A 23,449-nucleotide genomic window follows, 5' to 3' on the forward strand; every position below is an offset into this window, starting at 1 on the left:
TTTTTTGAAATGTGTAAATCACAAAGCTTCTTACTAAATATATGTGAGTAGGTTTCTTCCCAGCTAGTCCTTCACTGGCAGTGAAATGAAGTGGAGTAGATGTTGACATGGCCCATCAAAGGCATATACAAACACAGGTGTGAGGTGGGAGATTTACAACATAGGAAATTAAAGCATTAACCTTAATTTATTAAGATGTTTTATTTTAGCTGCCAGTTTTTGGCAGAAATGGAAACCAAATATTGTGTGTTAAATATACCATAAGTGGTTTTCCCAGTGTAATATGTGTGCTGCCTCTTGGGGAACATCGTATTCCTGCAGCCCCATTATCCAGCCCATGGCTTTTCTATACCCTTTGTTGCTTTTCTTCTCTGGGATGTTTTAAAAAACATTTCTTTGATCACATTGCGTGTTTTAGTTCGTTTCACAGTAGACTCATGTAACATTCAAAGATGAGCGTAAACCAAAATCCAAGAGCAGATTTTACACTGAGGTAGGAGTGATTGAGTTGGACCGGTCAGGAGAAGTTACGGAGGCCACTGGTTGTTTCACGTCGGACCTTAGGAGGACAGCTTCTTGGTCCAGCTTTGGGGTTCTGGACTGTAGGGGCTCTGTTCCCCATCTGGATATTCTGGATGCCTTGTGGAACTGTGGCGGTTATGACAATGAGGGGTGGGCACAGAGCGCCTGTGATGCGCCGGGTAGTTCTGCACAGTGACTTGTCCACGTCCTTCTCAACTGTTTAATGTTCCTTTTTATGTTTATGTGGACCAAAAAAACCTGTTTCTGTTGATCTGAATCTAGAACCAAACATGTTTTATAAATAAACACAGAATGTTGTTTCCCCCATGGTATTTGTACACCTGGATTGTTCCTGGAATCCCAGACAGAGAGGAGAAAGAATGCTCCTCATGGTGTGGTGTTCGTGGCCCCCCACATGCCTGTCTGCAAACGGGGATGCCTGCAGGCGCTTCTAGGAGTGGGTGCAGAATCTGACCACCTGCTTGTGTCACTTGGTGCACGGGACCTCATCATTTATCTATGTCAGTGTTATTTTGTTTTAAATTACTTTGCTTTTCTTGTTATTTTAGTTATGGTATTACCCCACTTTAAAAAGTACATTGTTAACCTTGCTAATACCAAAGTAGCTATCATCCCAGACACATTGTTTCCATAACTAAAGTTATATCTGGTTGTCTTCCTATTTTTTGTAAAAAATAATCTTCTTAAATTAAACCCACAGTGTTGCATATTTCTAGGACCCACATCAACTTGTGAGCATTGCAGATGCAGGAACCGGCCAAAAGCAGCATCTCAGTCGTGCTCCTTTGTAGTCCCCTCACAGCAGAGTGCAGAGCTCTGCGCACAGGACTTCCTGGTCTCCCAGTGGGCCGGGCAAGCTCACTCCTTGGATGGGGAGGACTAGGGCTGGCTGGCTGGCTGCTCATAGGTCCTCTGGGGGGCCTGGGTCAGGACATTCAGTTCTTTCTGTTCCTCGCTTCATGGAACATACAGTGAAGGTGTCTTTTCCTTGGGATTGTGCTGTCCATAAAGTGAGGTTTCTGGTCTTTGGATCACTTTTGAAATGATTCCTAGAAATTATAAATTTATGATTATGACTTAAAGTAGCCAGTCTTGAGGAATGTTAATCTAAAAAGAATTCTAATTTTTTCAAAATATATCTATATTGTAGTTCATGATGATAATGGTGGTGTGTGTAAATAGCACTGCAGAGGAATTCCAAGCATCATAAACCATTGAGAGAATGTTGCCTTTGGACCTAGGACCTCTGAAATGCATTCAGCTGGTCAGCCTACAGGTCCTGAAGATAGACTTGAGGGATGCATGGGGACGGGTTGGGTGGTTAGGGTGGTCTCTTTTTTCTCTTGCTCCCTTGTGGAGGCTCAGCGGCTGCTGGACCTGTGTTCTGAGGACTGGTTGGTGGTGGAGGCCTCGGTCCCTTCCTGTCTCTCTCTAGCACCATCAGCCTGCTGTTCCTTCATGCAGGGGGCTTCTTCCTCCCCTTTCCAGCTGGAACACAGACATGGCTCCATCATCTCACTTTGCTAATCATAGTGTAACCCCTACCCTCTGGAGGTCTAGATGTCACATACTCTGTTCATTTAATGTTATTTTAATGATTTCTTCCCCCTTTTTATTTCAAGGAAATACATTCGTGTATTTCCCATATTAATCTTGGTTTTGGTTGTATGTTTTTACGACAAGGAAGTTTGTCATTAAATTATGGGGAAGAGAGGCTTCCCTGGTGGCGCAGTGGTTGAGAGTCCGCCTGCCGATGCAGGGGACACGGGTTCGTGCCCCGGTCTGGGAAGATCCCACATGCCGCGGAGCGGCTGGGCCCGTGAGCCATGGCCGCTGAGCCTGCGCGTCCGGAGCCTGCACTCCACAACGGGAGAGGCCACAACAGTGAGAGGCCCGCGTACCGCAAAAAAAAAAATTACGGGGAAGAGTGGACGACGAGGCTAGCCAGATAGGGTAAGGGCAGGAGGGCATTGGTGAAGGGTTTTGAGGCGTGGGCTGGCGTGTTATAATCTAGTATGATGATGATGACTGAGTGAATTAGGAAGTGGAGACGTGGGACTCCAAAGGAGATTGCAGATTGCCAAGTAATACTGACACCACTTCACTTATCTTATAGTGAAGCTGCCTGCTAACTGAACGTGAGAATGAGTCTATTAAAGGCTTAATGAGATTAATTAGTTAGCACTAAGACCCTTGGGGTAAAATAATTAGTTGTGGTTGTTTCACAAATGTACAGGTGTGATGAAATGGCATGGAGCTGTGCACATGTGTTGTGCTGAAGTCGCCTGTCCTGCTTTAGACGCTGTACTGCAGTTATGTGAGATGGGGCCATTGAGGCCCTGGGTGAACGGTACGTGGGGCCTCTCTGTGCTATCTTTGCAATTTCTTGTGAGTCTATAATTATTTTAAAATTAAAAGTTGGAAAAAAAAGAATTGCCAAGTAGTAGGATGTTGAGACTTATGGTAGAGTTCTGTTAGGATATTGCCAGTTTCTTTGTTAATGATGAGAGTTTGTTGAGTGAATGACTGACCAGCTGAAGGCCTGATGAGAGTCTGAACCATAGCCAGGCTGTGGCAGTGGACAGAGTGGGCAGGGATGGCAGAGTGGGCAGGGATGGTAGTCGTTAGGGAAGGAGCCTGAGGGCTTGACGACTAATGGCCTGTGAGGTGAGGACAAGGCCAAGCTTTTGGTGTGTAGAATACACAGATAGTGCGAGGTTATTGATGGTGGGGAGTATAGAAATAGGAGTATGTTTTTAGGCAGGATAGTACTTTTGGTTCTGAAAATATTGCCTGTGAGTGCTGGTCGGCCAATTAAGATAGGCAGTGGACAGTTCAAAATGTTAAGCTGTGTTCAGGAGGTCGTGGTTGGAAATATATAATCAAAATACCATATGACAATACTATTTGAAATGGTGGAAAAGAAGATTGCTAAGGGAGAAAGTGTGAGTGAGAAGACCTGGGAAGAGTAATCTCATAGTGGATTTCTTACGTCCCTGGGTAAGTTACCTAACCTGTCAGTGCCTCATTTTCTTCCTCATAAAATAGAGAACATCATAGTATATCCCTTGTAGGATTGACGTGAAACCAAATGAAATTACCTGGTAAGTTGCATAATGCTTGGCATGTAGTAACTGTTTACTAAAGGTTAGCTATCTTATTATTTATTAAGCAGTTTGGTTATGCATGTAAAAACAAAACTAAATAATACTTCTAACTTTAGAAGTTGTATTGAATGTTTCAAATTAAGTGATCTAATTAGCTGTTATGTTTGGTTTTTGAAGGTCTGGTTGGTTGTAGTCTTGGAACTAATTTTTGTGATAATTGCAATTGACCCTTGAACAATGCTGAGGTCAGGGGCGATGACATCTCCCCCCTTCTCACAGTCAAAAATCCACATGTAACTTTACAGTTGGCCGTAGTTCTCCATCCTTGGACTCAACAAACAGTAGATTGTGTAGAAATGTTGTACACATTTATTGGGAAAAAAATTCCCATATAAGTGGAACCACACAGTTTAAACCCATGTTGTTCAAGGGTCAACTGTATATAATTCACTTTAAGGTATTTTTATTAAAAAAGTTCTCATTTTTCTTGACTGTTAAAACCTCTGTGACACAACCTTTGGTGTAGTAGTTTCACCTTCACTTTCCTTCTCTGTTTTTTATTGTATAATTCCTTCACCTTTTGAGACTTAAAGAAAAACTGTTGGTCTATATATTGGTTGAGAGTTGGGTAAATGAGCGGTGATCATACTAGAATTGAATCGAGTATTTGACAGGTTTCTTCTGATGCAGATGGGCTGCAGGAACCCAGTTGCATTTGGCATCTGTTTCTTTTCTTTGTGGCAGGATTGTTATGCTCTAGAAGTGTCATTTGGGGGAGCCAAAGCACTGTGCTTTAACTTCCAACAGTCTGTTCAGTGTAAAAGGAAAGCAAATAGTGAAATGAAGTCCATGCTTTGCAGGTGTTTATATGTTTCTTCCTTCTGCCTTAATAGTAAGTGATTAGAGGGGTTTATTAAATAGTAAACACATATGACTCAATGTTAGGCACTTACATACCTAGTTTTAACTTTTTACACTTGCATTTTAGTTGTCCAGTTGATATTTTAGGGGTTAAGAGAAATTATTATTTTCCAGTTGGATGGAAAATAATACCTCAGAGTGCTATAGTTGCTCTGAATTAGCCTGTTGATTCCTTGTCTAATTGAGACCCACCATGAAATGCATAAAAAAAAGCATCCCTTGGAATATAGACTTGAATTTTCCAGTCAATGAACCTACTAATATTTTCTGAGGGCCTCTAGATGCAAAGCACTGTAAATTATATTAAAAATATTGCCACTTGAGTAAGTCCATAAAGAAACAATTTTGGTACTGTTTGGTTGATTAGTGTGTATCAGAGCTGTTGTTTGGATTTTCTAGATACAGGGTGTTCAGAGATGCACAGGATATGTGTACAAATGGATTAGAATTTGGTTTTGGAAAGGAGAGCTTCTTGTTTGTTTTATTCTGTCTGTCTTGGATTTTGTTTAGTTTGTTGTATACCCTTTAAAATGGATTAGAATTCATTTTAGTATCCCTTTTTAATATAACCTTGGCATGATTTTTTTTTCCTCCTCTTTTTATTTACCACTTCCTCTGACACACAGGCATGTGTACACACACACATAAAAGAGCTACAGTTTGGGTAGAATTTATAGCAGGATAAAGATATGATTTATTTGAAGTTTTCAGTAGGTTGCTATCTATAGTCATGAGAAAAGTCTACTTTTGAATTTTGCTGCCTCTTTTTTTTTTGCAAGAGGATTAATTCTAGAACAGAGGGGCTGTCTCTAAGACTATGTCTTCCTCAAAAGCTGGGGTTCCATATATGTTAGAAATGATATATTCTTCCTCCACCATCCCTCAAGTGCTTGCTATTTATTATGTGACTATTGTTTATCAAATCTGAGTTGCTTACTTTTGTTAGCCAGTGGGGTGTTTTGGGTCAGTTAAGAGAGGAAATAGCTTTTTAAAAAAGTCAGCATTGGGGCTTCCCTGATGGTGCAGTGGTTAAGAATCCGCCTGCCAATGCAGGGGACACGGGTTTGAGCCCTGGTCTGGGAATATCCCACATGCCGTGGAGCAGGTAAGCCCGTGGGCCACAACTGCTGAGTCCACGAGCCACAACTACTGAAGCCCGCGTGCCTAGAGCCTGTGCTCCGCAACAAGAGAAGCCACCGCATTGAGAAGCCTGCGCACCAAAATGAAGAGTAGCCCCCGCTCCCCGCAACTAGAGAAAGCCCGTGCGCAGCAACGAAGGCCCAATGCAGCCAAAAATAAATAAATAAATTTCAAAGAAAAAAAACTCACAGCTGAATGGGCTGTTTAAAAGCAGCTGAATGGGCTGTTTAAAAAAAAAAGTCAGCATCACTCTTTGTGTTAGAGAATATAGTTACTTTAGGTAAAAGTAATGGGTTAGCTTGGTTTGTTCTGATGGCAGCTTTGCTACTTTATTGTCTGTTGGCTTCTCTTTGTCTAACAAAGAAAACTGACAGATTGCTTTCCTTTTTATGAGTGCTTTTCTTTAAAACTATGATTGAATATCTGTGAAATTAACTTCAGCTTGTACAGTACTGAATGGCTAAAGTAGAAGGAAGGAAGCCCCCTCCCTCACTCTCTCATCCTTCCCTCCTTTTTCTTAAAAAAATGCTATTTGAACCTAGTTTGGGTAAAGTTGACCTCTGGCGGAGTTGATAGAGAAAACTGAAATAAAATATGTATTTTTCTTCTCTTCTGAATTTTGTGTTAATTCGCCCCAAATGACAGAATGAGCCTAAATGTGAAGTGCTAGGTTTTAGCAAACTAAGCTGAACTTAATTTATATTTCTTTATTTTTACTGTATATGTGGTAAAATTAGATAATCAATAAAGATTTAAAGGAATATCTAACTGATAAATTTACCGTTTCACCTTCTTAAACCTAAGAAGCATAATTTGCCTAAATTATGCAAAATGCTAATAAAAGGTTTAATTTGCTAATCATCTCAGTTTGATTAGAAGCAGATGCTGATTATCTGTACAAATCTAGATGGACCTTTCAAAGATGGCTTTATTTAAAATCAACTTGTCAAACTAATTAGGATATAAACTTAAGGGATAACAAATACCAGTGGTTATCTGTAGACTTTCAGTGTAACATAGGGCAAGGTAATCCATAGATACTGTGAGCCAAAGACTCGGTGTATACAATATAACAGTGTCATTAGGAATTTCATTTTTCCCGAAGTTTAAGAATTGAACTTTGTTTTTTTACTGAGCTCATTAGAGTCTCTAGTCGTAACTTTGTTGGTCCTTTGGGTCTCTGATTTTTGTACTGGCTCTTTTCTCCTGCTGTGAGTCAGACAGCACAGGGAGCCGATACAATCCTTCGCGGGTGCCTTCAAACCAAGCATAGAAACGGGCAGGTTCATCACAGACAGGTATGCCAGGCTCCTCTCACAGCTGACCAGATCCTCCCCTTAACAAGTCTAAGAGATGTGGCAGGAAATAAGTCAGCAGGTGTGCGTCAGCGTTATTGCCAGGAAGCAGGGGGAGCATCTTAGTTCAATAACTGAGCAAGAATTTGGATCCCAGCCTTTGGGTTCTTCCTAGCTTGTCTTTTTATCAGGAAGAGCAAAGACAGAAGACTGTTTATAGACTGGTCAAGTGTCTGTGGCTGATTTAGGATTAAGACTAGGGAAACTAAGATAAAGAATGCATTACCCCTAATCTGAGTCAGGAACAGAAAATGTTTGGGGTTTTGCACTGTAGACCTAGGGTGTTAGGAAAGGGAACCTGAGGTATAGACGTATGAATCCTGCTTTGACATGCACCAGGATCAAGGGTAGTGTGCTGTTTCAGTGTGGTAATCTAGAGGTCATACAGCCTGGGGGTGCAGAGCACAGGCTCCTGTGCCATACCACATATGGTGCTGCCACTTACTAGTTTTTCTTCTTTGATGTGGATTCCTTGCCTGCAAAATAGAAAATATAACAGTACTACCTCCTAAAGTTGGGAAGCTTCATTCAATAAGTTACTGTATGTAAAGTTCTTAGAACAGTGCCTGGCAGATAATAAGCACACAGTAAATGTTAACTCATTATTATTATTGTTATGTTTAGTTGCCATTCTAGCTTTTACATGAGATTTGTAAAAGATGGTGTATATGGAGAATATTGGCTTTTCCCCCAATATCCCTTTGAACCATTTAAAAATGATGGCTACATTTGCAGCAACATGGATGCAACTAGAGATTGTCATACTAAGTGAAGTAAGTCAGAAAGAGAAAGACAAATACCATATGATATCACTTATATGTGGAATCTAAAATACAACACAAACGAACCTATCTATGAAATACAAACAGACTCACAGACATAGAGAACAGACTTGTGGTTGCCAAGGGGGAGGGGATTGGGACAGGGATGGAGTGGGAAGTTGCTGTTAGCAGATGCAAACTATTCTATATAGGATGAATAAACAATAAGGTCCTGCTATATACTATGTACTATATAGCATACAGAACTATATTCAATATCCTACGATAAACCATTTCCTATGATAATGGAAAAGAATATTAAATAAAAAAGCATGTGTATATGTGTATAACTGAGTCACTTTGCTGTATAGCAGAAATTAACATAACATTGTAAATCAACTATACTTCAATTAAAAAAATGATGGCTACAAGTACATGTACAATAACAAAAAATAAGAACTTCAGTTGTGTAAGATAAGTCCAGAGAATTTGGAATATTAGAGTTTTATTAAAATGAATAGCACAGATTTTAGTCCAAATCTTGCTTTTCTATGTGTAGTGTGAGGGATTAGTGATACATACAGGTAGGTGTTGAATAGACAACTAGACAATTCTGATCATGAGCACTTCTTACATTATAATTCAAAGGGTAAAAGGAGAAGTTACTTTAAAATTCAGTTGTTTTCTAGCTCCTGGAAGATTAGAAACAAGTTATTATGCAATAGGATAAAGGGGTTTTGTTACTACAGGGACTTTGATCAGTAGAATGTGGTGGCAGTGGTGCTCTGCCAGGGTCTGGGGGCAGCCCCTAAGAAGTTGGCAGCTTCCCCCTCCTGCATCCTGAGGTGCCATGTAAGAAGTCCATCCAGACTTGCTGAGACCAGCTTGCGGGAGAGATCTGTTCTGAAACCAGCATAAACCAGCAGCTGCCATGTGGGAGAGGCTGTGTCTCAATGCCTCGACAGTCCCAGCTGAGCCCAGCCCTGGAGCCACCACCCCACCAGGGGCCGGACATGGGAGCGAAGCCTCCTGGCCTCTTCAGATCTGGCTGTTCACTAGCTCTGTACACCTGTTGACCTCATGTGATGCCACACGGAGCAGAGGAATTGCCAGCTGCATCCTTTTAAAAAAAAAAAAATTTTTTTTTTCATTTGGCTCTGCCGGGTCTTAGTTTTGGCGTGCGGGATATTTTACTTGTGACATGTGGGATCTAGTTCCCTGACCAGGGATCAAATCCAGACCCCCTGCATTGGGAGCATGGAGTCTTAGCCACTGGGCCATCAGAGAAGTCCCCTTTTCTTAATTTTTGACCAAAAAAATTGGGAGATGGAATGAAATGGTTACTGTTCTAAGCTAAGTTTTGGGGTAACTTGTTATGCAGTAATAGGTAACTGATATCCAGAGCTAAATTCAGGCTTCTGGCTTCTTGAATTTGAGCTGAAAATAAAACAAAATAGTGTGCCCCAAATACCCTCAAACAACCCTACCATGACTTGGAAAGACTTTATGAAATGTAGTCAAAATAATATAATTCAAAACTATGGTTAATAGTATGGAAAATGAAATTCTGATAATTAGGTGAGTAGAGAAAATTCTGAGGGAGAGCAGATAACTCAGAAGGGACAGAAATGGGGGACTTCCCTGGTGGCGCAGTGGTTAAGAATCTGCCTGCCAATGCAGGGGGCACAGGTTTGAGCCCTGGTCCGGCAAGATCCCACATGCTGCGGAGCAACTAAGCCTGCGTGCCACAACTATTGAGCCTGCGCTCTAGAGCCTGCGAGCCACAACTACTGAGCCCGCGTTCCACAACTACTGAAGCCCGTGCACCTAGAGCCCGTGCTCCGCAACGAGAGAAGCCACTGCAATGAGAAGCCCGCGCACCGCAACGAAGACTAGCCCCCGCTTGCTGCAACTAGATAAAACCTGCATGCAGCAATGAAGACCCAATGCAGCCAAAAATAAATAAATTTATTTAAAAAAAGGGGACAGAAATAGGAAAGTTGTTGATAGATGCTTTCTACCTTTCAGAAATGTGATTGGTGAAGCTGCTTAAAAAGAATTCATTGAGAAGTTTACGGCTTTTTAATTTTGAGGAAGAGAGGCTTGCCACATCCCTGAGATCTGCCAGGAGTGTCAGGATCCTTTGAGGTCTTCTTTACTTCCAAAGATACCTTTTTATTATACAGTGCTCTTACCTGTCAGAGTTTGCTAAAGTTTAAAGTAGACTGAATTAATTGTGTTTATTTCATAGCATAGATTGTGGATAGTTGTTTCTTCTTGCTAAATTCAGTTCAGCTAAGAGGTAGTGAGCTAAGAGATACATTCAGGGTACTTCCTATGGGGATTTAAAAGCACTTTCTTAAATAGAAAGGGACATTCATAAATGAGTAAAAGCAATCTTAAGTTACTGTAGACACCATACCATACAGCTCCTTGATTTTTGTGTGCCCTTTTGAAATGGTTCCAGATTTTTACTTTCTTTTTTATTTTTAGCAATAGCCTCCTATTGGCTCTGCATATTATGGAGTTTGGATTATGGTAGATAAGGGGGACGGTTTAACTTCTGTGGAAAATCTATTGAAATTATTTCTTATTGAAAAACTGAAAATAGATTTAAAAAACTATTTCATAAGTCCAGGGAAGTAGGACAGTTGAGACCTATTAAAACCCGTCTGTGTGTTGGCAGACACATTTGCTGCTATTATAACACTTTGCTTAAGGAACAGGAGAATCGTAGACGTATGCAAACACATACACAGCTGTTTGAATTTGCTGCTTAGCTCTCTGGATTCATTAAGCTGTATCACTTTTGGATTGTAATGATCTTACTGGAGGCAGGATACAAAGTGAAGGAAATGCAGCATAAAATTCTCTTGTAAGTTTCCAAGGCTGCTCTTCTTTATTTCTATAAAATTGAAGTAATAATTAATAATTTGCCTTTTTGAGGGATAACTTAAAACTAACAGTAGCAAGGAAAATATAGTTAAGGAACCAAGTGACTGATATTTCGAATAAAAGATCAGTGTCAAGTTTACTACAGAGAACAATATAATGTATGAATTCAGTGTGTTCTCTCTCTTTTTACAATTTTGAGGACATAGAATGAAAATGGCTCCATTTAGGTGGGTAGGAGTTCAGGCTTTGGAGGGAGACTAATTATAATACAATGTGGATGAGATACGTACTTACAATATTACAAGAATGATGGCTATTACAGGGAGGGTTGCATTAATGTCACAGGTTCCTCAGGGCTGACATGAGCTCTTTTTTGGATTTCTGATGTAGAGGAGTAGAAGGAGGGCTGTGAATTGCTGGGGCCCAGAAGAGGGCCCTTGGGTGGTGCAGGCAGGGTGCTTCCCATTGTACTCCACTGTTGAAGCCCTGGAGAACTGGAGGACTGGATGTCCCTGAGTAAACCCACTCCGTTGGTGGCGTCACGGCTTCGTCCTGTGTTTGAATCCATGTCTTAAGTGCAGATGGAGCACTTGAACATTTTAGGACTGTAATGAGGGATAGAACTGTGAGTTGGGAAGGGATATAACCAAGGGGAGGACTCGGAAGTAAGATCGAAGGGTGAGCAGCGTCTGCAGGACACCTGTGTGAGATGGTGCCTCCATCAGCATCAGGAGGTGGCTTGGAAGGGTTTGACTCTATAGCTCCTTTCCTACCAAGGTTCTCAGATTCACACACAGTTTATAAGAAGTGTGCTTGCAAGGCAACTGTGTCTGTAAGATAAGTCCCCTAGCTACCAGAGTTCCTTCCTGAGTCCATCCTACGTAGAATCCTTTATATTAATTTGTAACCAATATTTAATAAAGGCTTTATGTATATCCAGCAGTATGCTTTGCGTGATGGAGGATTTGCATTAACATGCTTATAGTTTGGGAGAGCAGGAAGAGACTTTTCAAGAAACAGAACAAGGTAAAATGTTTGATGCTGTCAGTAAGAGTTATGAAAAAGTAAAGAGGGTATTGCTGTGGGCTAGATTAATCTAGGAAGGCATCATGGAGCTAATGGTATTTCATCTGAATCTTAAAAGAAGGCCGAAAGGAGGTAGCAGAGACGCTCTGATGGTGGATTTCTGTGCCAGCTGCAGCCTCAAATGTCTGGGTAATTTTCTGAGGAATGAAAATTGTTGAATTGGGTCACCAAATAGGACACCTTTTTCGAAGCCGTAAAACTAATTTCTAATATTTTCAGTTACAAATATATGTATCTGAGCATCTCTTGGAATAAACACCTCCTTTTCCTTCACCGAGACACAAAAAATATCTAGTATTCTACTGTCCACTTGAATTTGAAATACATGATAGACATATAAATTTAATAACACCTAACTTTTTAAAAAACTTAAATTTCCAATGATTTGATTTCCCATGGCCTATAAGAGAAAATGTAACAAATCAGTTTCTTTTTCGGACCTTATTTTCCCCTACTCTTTTGTTTCATGCTACATTTGCTTGAATAAACATGACTTTACCAATAGTCTGTATTGACTCTAAGCAAGTTTCATCCTTTCCTCCCCAGCTAAGTAAAGCCTTATTTTTGTAATATCCTACTGTTAGCTGCTTATGTTGGAAAGCTTCTGTCTTATCCTGTCTTTCATGAATCAGAGTTTGGCTGCCTCTCTTCCAGTGATCTTGAAAATGTCCAAAATGCTGCATAGTTAAAAAAACTTAGAACTAAGTAAAGTTGAACAATTTTCTACTGGGCTACATTGAAAAAGTGGGAAGGAAAATTACTTCCCTTTGTTTTTTTGGAAGACATTTGCCAGTTGGAGCCCCAACAAAGATGGAGTTTGGAGGCCTTTAATTGTGCACCAAAAAGTTGTTGCAGAAGATAACATAAGGGAGAAGTCATAAAGTGGTAAATTTGAAGCTCAGTAATAGAAAGCTGTGTGAAGATATAGGAATTGTGCCAATTAACTGGGTGCTTTAAATAAATAGTTTAGAATTAAAGAAACAGTGGCAGATTTCATAGACTTGATTAACTTAGTTCACAGCAAAACTGGAGAAGGGGAACACACTTCAGATCACTTTAGTTGTAAAGTCTCCTTAGCATTCATTAAAATTTTGCTTTAAAATATTTACTGATTATAAAGTTTAATAATGCAAAATCAGAACAATTGTTAATCTAATATTTTATGTTAAATCATTGAAATAAAATTCCACATATATTTGGGTGAAAATAAATTGTGATGGTAGGAATTCAGTCCTGAACTATTGACTGTGTCAGCAGCCAGTAAATATTTCCCAGGCTGGGCACAGTAGTTGTGAGTGTATACGAGGGACACCCAGTGAAGCCTGTAAATGGTGCCTGACCCTTGGGTCTTCTGATCTGTTGAAGAACCATGACACAATTATATAAGTAACCAATTAGTAATAACAGAAAATGTGATTGTATATATGAAAGAAATGTGCAGGAAAACATTAAATATTCATCTTACCATAAATGTCCACCTGTTCCCATGTTGCATTAGCTTGAGGTAAAGTACAGCTTTTTAGATTTTATTATTCTTCTTTTGTTTGAATGAAAATGCCTCTCTCCTAAACAAAAACAAGAAAGGAGATTACATTTGTTATTGAAGGATATTTTTGCTGGATGAAGAATTCTAGATTCTTGGCAGATTCTTTGAGTACATTGAAAATATATGACTCTGCTGTCTTCTGGCTTCTGCTTTTGCTGCTGAGAAGTCAGCTGATGGTCTAACTAACTCCTTTGAGGGTAAGATCGCCAGCCTGCTTATTGTATCCTTTTAAGATACTCTGTTTGATTCACTTCTGTTTAATTTTAACATGCTCAGTTTGACTCGGAGTGAAATTCTTTAGTTTATCCTGCTAGGGTTTCACTAGGCTTCTTGGATCTGTAGATTGGTGTCTTATACTAATTCTGGACATTCTCAGCCGTATTGATTTAAAATTTCCCTCCATGCATTCATTCTCCTCTCTGTCTGGGATTCCAGTCAGTGTATTTGAGACCTTCTTAGTCAGTCCTTCACATCTCATTCTCGTATCTGCATTTTCCTTTTTTATTCTTTCTCTCTGCTGAATTACAGATGATTTCTCTTCAACTGTTTCCCAGTTTGTTATTTCTCTATTCTGTTTTGTCTGTTTTGCTGCTGTTGTGTTTTAAATTTTGGCTCTTGTAATTTCTGGAAGTTCTTCTAAAGAACCGATGTGTTACTTTTTATGGATTCTTGTTCCATGCTGATATTTTAAAATTTGTTTTTCTCTTCTCTAAATGTTGTACGTTGTGTTTTAACCTGCTTCTGATAATTCTAAGACTCAAAATCTGTGTAGTCCTTTCCTGCTATTGTTGTGCTTGTTTCTAACTCATGCTGCCTTGCTTCCTGTGTGCCTGGTTATCTGTGACTGGTTATTGTCCTCACACAGTTTTGGGGGTTCCGAGGGGGTGAATGTGCTCTCTCTGAAAGGCAGTGAGTGGCCTCTGCTAGGCTTCTGGAGTATTACCAGTCAGGGACTCTTTTTTTTTTTTTTTTTTTTTTTTTTTTTTTTTGCGGTACACGGGCCTCTCACTGTTGTGGCCTCTCCCGTTGTGGAGCACAGGCTCCGGATGCGCAGGCTCAGTGGCCATGGCTCATGGGCCCGGCCGCTCCACGGCATGTAGGATCTTCCTGGACCGGGGCATGAACCCGTGTCCCCTGCATCGGCAGGTGGACTCTAAACCACTGTGCCACCAGGGAAGCCCCACCAGGGACTCTTTTTAAACCATCTTTAGCACCATGACTCCTGGGCCTTTGCGCACTGTGGATGTGTGCCTGGGTTGTTGCACGGGGTGGCTACAGCTTCTCCAAGACTTTGTTATTCCTACCTTTTTCTTTTCCTCTTTGTCCAGTGCCGGGAGAGCCTGCTCTTTATTCTTGTGTAGCTGGAGAGAGATGGTGAGTCACTTCTAGTTCATTCTTCCCCTAGGGATGTTGTCCTTTGGGAGAGTCTCCTTTAGGATCCCATGGTTGGTGGGTGTTAATCCTTGACTTTTGCTGCCTTTGCCCCTTGAGGCTGTGAATCTGAAGCACAAGCAGATGGCACTGGCTGATGCCTTCAGGGCAATAGTGGCTTTGGTTCCCCTGGGTTTAGGTTGTCCTCAAAATTTGTCCTGGCAGTTTCCCTTGTTCTGTCAATTTTTTAGTGCTCTTAAGCTAATTATATTTTTAATGGTTTGTCCAGCATTTTTCATTGTTTTCAGTGGGAAGTAGATCAGAATAACTTAAGAAATTGGAAACTGCCTAACAGCCCAGGGCTGGAGCCAGGAGCCTCTGTCTACTGCTGTGCTGTTGGAATGTTGTTGTAAACCACACTCCCTCCCCCCCCACCCCCCAAGCATGTGCTACGCAGCCTCTGTGCAGGCTGGGCTGCAGAGAGGATGGCTCTTAGGGGTGCTGTTGCTTTCATTTGCTGAACTGTCCATGTGCTCATCTGGAGTAACTGTGTCAGGTAAAACCATCTTTATTAAAGGTGCTGTTGTTCATGCTTTCACCCAGGCACGATCCTGTCATCTTTCACTTCTTGGTGTTTTCTTTCCATCTTTCTTATTGCTTATCTTTTTCTTCCATTTCTATCACAATGTTCTAATTCTAAGATTACCTTACTACTGCTTGTTGGTCTACTGCAGTAACCTCTTAACTGGTCTTTGATTACTACCAGAATTGAACATCCTTTTGCGTTTATGAATTCTTACGACTTTTTGTATAAATTATCTGCTTTTATCATTTGATGAATTATTTTATCATATGCTCTCAATAACAATTTTTAGTCTCTCGGAGTTTTACCATACAGAATTTTAATTTTTTTTCTTCTCTTTTTCTGTGTTTCTTCAGTTTGAACATTGTCACCTTTTGTAGTTCGTATATTCCAGTCTATAAACGTTTCACCAGGTATTACGACAAAATCTGGGAATATAAAAATAAATATAAGTAAATATAACACATTTATCTATGCTTAGGTTCATATTATGGTGTGGAAGATACACATATACATGCTTATGGTACAGTGTGTAAATACTGTAATACTGCATATAACTATTGTTGAGGAAATCTGGGGAAACTTTGTGGAGATAATGTGTTAGCTGCATAGGCATTTTCCTGTAGAAACACAGGGTATGGGAGGAAATTTCAGATATGGAAAATGTGTGCAAAATCATAGCGATGAAAGTCATGATGTGCTACAGGGAATGCATATAGGTTGGTATCATTGGAGGACAGAGTATTTGGGGAATGAAAATTGAAACCAGGAAGAGTTTCAAGGCCTGGGTTAAACAAGACTTTGATGGGCCCACAGAGCGTGCGTGTTGGGGATGATGGAGTGGGTGAGCAGCGGGGTGAGCAGCGGGGTGAGGCATCCGGCTGGGGAGAGCGTGTGGGCTGTGGCTGTGGGAGTGGACTGCTGAGGTGGGGTGGGGGTGGGTGGCGGGCCAGGGCTGTGAGCATAGTGTGGACCAGTCTTCACATGGATACAGCAGTTACTTCGGAGAGTGGCAAGAAGGGAAATGTTACCATGTCAGGAAGATTTGGGTTTGGACTGCCTCGGTCCCAGTTTTAGCCCTGAAAGTCCCATGTCCTGAGACACCCTAAGTCCTTTGAGAACTGGGATGGTGGGTTATCCTGGGGAGGAGCCAGAGGGGCTGATGCATTTGGGGCTGTGAATGGTGTGGGGGAGGTGCTGGCCAGAGTTGGGGGAGGGAGGGAATGAGTCTCTGCTGACTTAGGCCAGAGCAGTGTCCTCAGGAGGCTGCAGAGGTCCAGGAGGACTGGGAAGAGGGCAACCTGTGAGCCGGGCTGGATAGGAGGGCTAAGTGGGAAATATTTTGGAATGAACTCAGAGGGAGTATACATATCACTGAGGGGGTAGATGGGGCAGGGCTGGAAGAAATGAGAATGGCTAGGAGCACTGCTGGGGCTCCAGAGGGGTCTAAATTTTAGGTACTGACTGAGGGCAAGGACGAGGGACCTGCATGAAAATAATTGAGCAAAAGATTCATTGAGATCTTTGGTTCAAAGTTGTCTCAGTTCTGACTCTAGGGTTTCCGACTCAGGCTTTTAGCCTCTTGGTTAGGGTTAAATAATATAAACAGTCTGATTTTTCTCAGCCACTTATTTCTCTAAGATTCTATATTTTTATATTTAACCTATTGTCTTGTAATATAGTTTTACATTTGCTTTTAGGAATAGATATGAGTTTTTAAATTTTCTTAATATTGCTTTCTATATATTCAGCATCATTTATTACATAATGCATTGTTTACTTATTGTTACTTTATGTTTTGCTATGTTAGTGGCATTTTTCTAGGGCATACCAGCTTGGGAGTCATTCAGCCTATAAATTGGCCAGTTGAGTCCTGCTCCCCAATTCAGACCTGGGGTGGGGTATGTGTGTGTGTGTGTGTGTCCCCGAGAGAGAGCGAGAGAGAGAGATTGACTGATTGAGATTGATTAATTGAAGTGACTTTCTTCCATCTTCTGTGCCCCATGTGGCTTCCTAGGTGTCCGGCCTCTGGGATGGTATCAAGCTATTCTCAGTAAATCATAATGTTTAATGCTGTTAAGTGCTGCCTGGCTACCCTGTTAGTGCTGATCTATAAGCCTCAGGCAAAGCCACTGCTCTAGTGGTGCCATTGGTGACTTTCAGCTTTATCCACGGCTCTTTGAGTCTGGTCTCTGAGCTGGACTCAAAACGTAGGTTCCTGGGATGGATCCCTTGTTGCCTCTCTTCCACTCTGCTGAGTGTGCTTCCTCCCATCTGCCCACCTCTCGTTCCTGTGAGCCAAGGCTGAGCACCGGGTCATGTGGCGTCCTGCCTGCCCTGGGTGGTTTGGAGGGTGTCCCCACCTCACCCCGGCAACCCTGGGGTACGTGCTCCATTCCCGCTCTCCCCGGGCCTGGCAGACACCCAGGTTCTCGCAAGACCTCTGCTCTCCTGCTGCTGCAGGAGGTCACACCTTCTCCTCTCTGAGTGGCTGCTGCTTTCAGATTTCATTGTTGGTGGAGTCAATTTGTCATCTCCTATAAGCTTTTGCTATGGTTGAATACTACAGTTAGTTTATAAGTAGCACCTTACTTTTGCTCGTGTTATCTGCTGGCACTGTACCTGGCTTCTAGAAGGTGCTGAAGGAATGTTTGCTGAGTGGGGTGGGATGGGGGGAATGCTTTCCTGATGTGTCCTGTCAGATTATACTGTTCTCATGTGTATCTGGGCCTGTTATGTGCAGCTCAGGAATTAACTGCTGTTTTGATTTATTTAGGAGACTTAGAAGAACTTTTGTATAAATTACCCAGCTCTTTTTAAAAAGAGGCTTGTTTTCTTGTAGGAGAGAAGAAATGTGCTTGAGTATAAGTGATTAATCTTTCCTTTTTGGTGTTAAATTTTAGTGTGTTCCGAATGTGCCTATGCTATTAAAAAAAGAGCAGTAATAAAATAACCAGACGATTGATTTTTACATTGATCATGTTGGCAGAGTTACTGAGACATCAACATACTAATTAGAATGTCAGGATATTAAATTATTGTTCATTTTTCTAACTTTGAATGTTTTGGGTGACTATAAAAATGACAAAGAATTTGTAAGTAAAGTAAAGATTTCCCCTAGAGATTTACCAGTTTAATTTTTTCCCCCTTTATTTGGCTCTCTTCTGTACATTTAAATGAAGGAAGTATTTTGTAAGAATTGGATTATTAGTAGAAAAAATGTTTTAAACTAACTTTTATTTTAGGTAGATAAGTGTTCTGGCTGTTTATTACTGTGTAACATCTGTCTCCAAACCTAAAACAACAATTCTGAAAGCTAACATTAAAACTTTAAAACCATAGTCTAACCCTAATGTTTTAAAACAATACCATTTTATTATATCTCACACTTTTGAGGGTCCGGGATTCAGACTGGGCTCAACAGGGCAGTTCTTTTGCTCCACATGGTGTTGCATGGGGCTCCTTGGTTGGTAGCTAGTCTGGTCTAGGATGTCCAAGACAGCTTCACTCACATTCCTCTTGCTGGATGAGGACTTCTAGAAGGCTGGACTCTGCAGGGATCCTCTCCATGGCATCCCGCAAACAAGGGGGCTGGACTTCTTTTCTGGTGACCCAGAACTCCAAGAGAACAAGGTGGAAGCTGTCAGTCCCCTCAAAGATGAGGCGTGGGATGGCCTGGCATCCCTTGCACCATACTTTGTTGTTCAGGCAGTCACAGGCCAGCCCAGTTATGGGGAGAGCGAATAGATCTCAGCTCTCAATGGACAGAGTGTCAGGGAATTTGCCGCCATCCTAAATCCCCACAGTAGGATCAATGATTGGGTCATAGGGCATTTGGCAAACATGTGCCCTTTATAGATCACAATATTTACTACTGATATAGCACCAATGTTTATTAAAAGTAGTGGTAACAATATTAAAAATCATGAAAATTGCTTTCAGTATTTGCTTTACCCACAGATTTTTAATTTCATTATAAGTGATTCCTAATTGTTTAATTATACATTGGATATTTTAAACAGTCTTTCCATCAATTACTTGTTTTAATTAGCTTTTTTACTATTAATATTTTGTATTAAATTAATTTTGTAGTAAACAATAAAATATTAATATTTTAATAAATATTTATATTTTAATATTTAATATTAATAAAATTAGAAGTTTAATATTGTTGGTATTACTTTTTACCTGCTATACAGATGTGTTTAATTTTAAGAAAAAATGGTACTTGAAATCATTTATTTGTATTTATTGATGCCATGCCCCTTTCTACAAAGGGTTAGAGGTGACTTGCAACAAGACACATATGATAAATATGTATAGAAGTAAAATATAAATGGCAGTGGAGATGAGGATCAAGAAAAAGATGAGTCAGTAAATGGTGTCACCATCTGTCCAGTGGCTGAAGCCCCAGACCTAGGAGTCTTTTTCTCCACCCCTTCATTTGCAGTCCATCAGGCCATGCTACCTCCTAAACATATCCCAAATCTGTCCACTTGTTTTTTTCCTACCTGTACTTCTCTAGTTCAGGCCTCTGTCATCTTTTCCCTAAACTGCCCACTGAGAGTATATCTCTTTCTCTCCAGTACAATTCCTTACAACACAATCCTTTCTCCATTCAGCACTAGAGCAAGCTTAAAATCACAGTATAAATCAGATCGGAACTTTCCTCTGCCTGAAATTTCAGTTTACTGTACCATTCTTCGTACAAAACCCTAACTCAGCAGGCCTCAGAGCCCTGTCTGTCCCTCTCCTGCCCCTGCTCCATCGCCTCTTTCTGTTCCTCCGGCATACTAGCCTTTTTTCTCTCTAGCACCTTAGCATTAACTGTTACCTCGATGCTCTTATCATTCAGGTTTCCAATTAAATGTCACTTCTCCAGAGAGGCTTTAATTGACTATACAACTGAAGTATAAATCTGTCCCATCCGTAGCACATCCCTTTGTTTTATTTTCACCATAGATCACTACCTGATAGTTTATTGTTTATTGTCTGTCTCATGCCATTAAAATATAAGCTTCATGACAGCAGCGGTTTTTTGATTTTTTTTTTTTGGCTTGTTTATAGCTGGATCCCATCTGCTGGAAATAGTGCTTGGTATATAGTAGGTTCTAGTGTTTCAGAAAGAAACATTCTCCAAAAAAAAAAAAAAAAATCAAATGCTAGAATTGATGGTAGTATTTCTAGGACATGGTAAATTTATTTTAGAAAAGAGGATTCTTTCCCTGGGATTTACTGTATTTTAGACTAGTGGTGTGTTTCAGAGTCATTAATGGACCTTCTAAAGAAATATACACCTCTGGGCTTCAATCTGTAGGTCTAAGTCGTACCAGGGATCTGTAACTTTGAAAAGCTCCACTGCAAATCTGATGTACAGCCATGTTTAAGGACCAGGCCTTGATAGAGAGAGCTGTGTGGATTCAAGGAGAAAACTGGCCAAACTGTTAATAAACATAAATGAATATTGTTGATTGGAAGTTTATGGAATAAATCTCTGGGAAGCATTGTTTGTATCTTTACTTCAGAGGCCAGGGTAATAGACTAGTGGTTTCAAACTGGTGTGCCCAAGATGATCATTTGGGAATGTGGGAAGAATGTAAGTAATGCAACTTACATATTTTTAATCTCATTCCTTTTTCCTTTTTTTTGGGGGGGGGGAGGCATGTTATCAGTACCTAATATACAGTGATATGTGTATGTAATTTATAAACATACTGGAATTATGTGCTCAAAATAATTTATTGATGAAAATGTGTGATCCAAAGAGGAGGGAGATCACTCTTATCAGTCAGGATAGGCGATGCAGTGGTAACAAATGACCCCTAAGCCTCAGAGACTGCTAAAAGGTTTGTTTCTTGTTCATGCTTTACGTCTCCTGTGGGCCAGCGGTAGCCCTGCTCTGTGTCATTTTGGCGCCATGATTCAGGCGGATCGAGCAGCCTTCATCTGGAACTTTACCAGTTGCTGTGGTGGAAGGAGGAGAGAACTGGGTAAACCACGTGCTTGTAACTTGTTGGCTTGGTAGTGACATGTGTCACCTCTACTTACCTCTCACTGACTGAAGCAAGTCACATGGCTACATGTGAGTTCAGCAGGTAGGGGATGTGTAATCCCCCCTCAGTGAGGGACTCTGCACAGGGTGAACAGCAGGGCAGTCTACACAGACAGCCTCCGACACCTGTTCACCTGTGGGAACGTTTGCCGCTCCAGACCTCGCTCTTAATCCCCTTTCAGGATTGCTGGCAGAGGGAGCCTGCTCTCCCCATTCTTGGTCTGATGAAGAATACCAAAAAGAAAAAGATGCACACAACCCAGATCCTTAATTCTTTTACTAAGGAGTATGTAAAACAACATGATTATAAAATAAGGAAGTATAACTTTACCAAAACTGTTAGAGGTCTGTGTGATTTTTGCTTGAAAAAAGATTATACCATTACTGCATATACCATTTGAAACATTCAGGTACTTACTATTTCGTGGGTGGGTGTGGAAAATAGAGATTGAGGTAGGGGAATTGTGAGTAGTGGTGGAAAGAGAACTTCAAGGCTCAAATGTTCAGGGTCTTTGCTGATTGAAAATTAACCAGACTGAAGATGGAGCATCTCTGGAATAATAATGTCAGTCATTCTGGAAATGCGATTCCATTTAGAGAAGTTTGTTATATACTTCTGTTCAGGAAGATGTTAATTTGGGAAGCATAATATGCCTTGATTGTAAGGTGCTGTAGCGATAACCTAGCTAACTTTATTAGTTATTTTGTATACCCCCTAAAGACCAGTCATATGTTAGTTTAACTAATAAAATGACAAATTCATAGAAACCAGTTTAGTTTCAGGAAACATTTTACTTAATTGAAATATAGTTGACTTACAACATCATTTTAGTTTCAGGTGTACAACATAATGATTTAATGTTTTTATACATTACAAAGTGATCACCACTATGCATCTTCTTACCATCTGTCACCATACACAGTTATTACAGTATTACTGACTGTATTCCCTATGCTGTACATTATATCCCTGTGACTTACTTATATTATAACTAGAAGTTTGTACCTCTTAATCACCTTCACCTATTTGCCCTTCCCCCTGTCCGCCTCCCCTCTGGCAAAAACTAGCTCGTTTTCTGTATCTGTGAGTCTACTTCTGTTCTTTGTTTGTTCTTTTGTTTGGGTTTTTAGATTCCACATATAGGTAAATCATGGTATTTGTTTTTCTCTCTCTGACTTTTTTCACTTAGCATAATACACTCTAGGTCAGTCTATGTTGTCACAAGTATCAAGATGTCATTCATGGCTGAATAATATTCCACTGTGTATATATATACCACATCTTCTTTATCCATTTGTCTATCAGTAGAGACTTAGATTGCTTCCATATCTTGGCTATTGTAAATAATGCTTCAGTGAACATAGGGGTGCATATATCTTTTTAACTTAATGTTTTTGTTTTCTTTCCAGGAGTGGAATTGCTGTATTGCATGGTAGTTTTATTTTTAATTTTTTGAGGCACCTCCATACTGTTTTCCACAGAGGCTGCACCAATTTACAATTTAATACACCAACAGTGTATTAGGGTTCCCTTTTCTCCACACCCTCCCCAAAATTTATCTTTTCGATAATAGCCATTCTGACAGGTATGAGGTGATAGCTCATTGTGGTTTTGATTTGCCTTTTCCTGGTGAGTAGTGATGTTCAGCATCTGTTCATGTGCCTGTCGGCCATCTGTTTGTCTTCTTTGGAAAAAATGTCTATTCATCTCCTCTGCCCAGTTTTTAATCAGATTGTTTGTTTTTGATATTAAGTTATATGAGTTGTTCATATATTTTGGATATTAACCCCATATCAGTTATCATTTGCAAATATTTTCTCCCATTCAGTAGGTGGCCATTTTGTTTTGTTGATAGTTTTCTTCATTCTGCAAAAGCTTTTTAGTTTGATGAAGTCCTATCTGTTTATTTTTGCTTTTGTTTTTCTTGACTGGGGTGACAGATCCAAAAAAAAGAAATTGCTGAGACTGATGTCAGACAACATACTACCTATGTTCTCTTCTATGAGTTTTATGCTTTCAGGTCTTACATTTAAGTCTTTAACCCATTTTGAGTTTATTTTTGTATATGGTGTTAGAAAATGGCCATTT

General features: G+C 40.4%; 1 protein-coding gene across 4 annotated transcripts in view; it reads left to right on the forward strand.

Annotated features, from left to right (window-relative positions):
* PRIM2 (DNA primase subunit 2) overlaps positions 1 to 23,449 on the forward strand; it is a 277,151-nt gene that overhangs the window by 36,952 nt on the left and 216,750 nt on the right. The window contains exon 6 of one of the 4 annotated variants that reach the window (XM_060021362.1): positions 2,780 to 2,859. The exons of the other annotated variants lie outside the window; for them this stretch is intronic. Coding sequence (XP_059877345.1) covers positions 2,780 to 2,785 — 6 coding nt within the window. The 3' untranslated portion in view covers positions 2,786 to 2,859. Of the gene's footprint in view, positions 1 to 2,779; positions 2,860 to 23,449 lie in introns of those variants that run through there. 4 annotated transcript variants of the gene reach the window in all.

This window comes from Delphinus delphis, chromosome 10 (assembly GCF_949987515.2).
Source record: "Delphinus delphis chromosome 10, mDelDel1.2, whole genome shotgun sequence".
Taxonomy (NCBI): domain Eukaryota; kingdom Metazoa; phylum Chordata; class Mammalia; order Artiodactyla; family Delphinidae; genus Delphinus; species Delphinus delphis.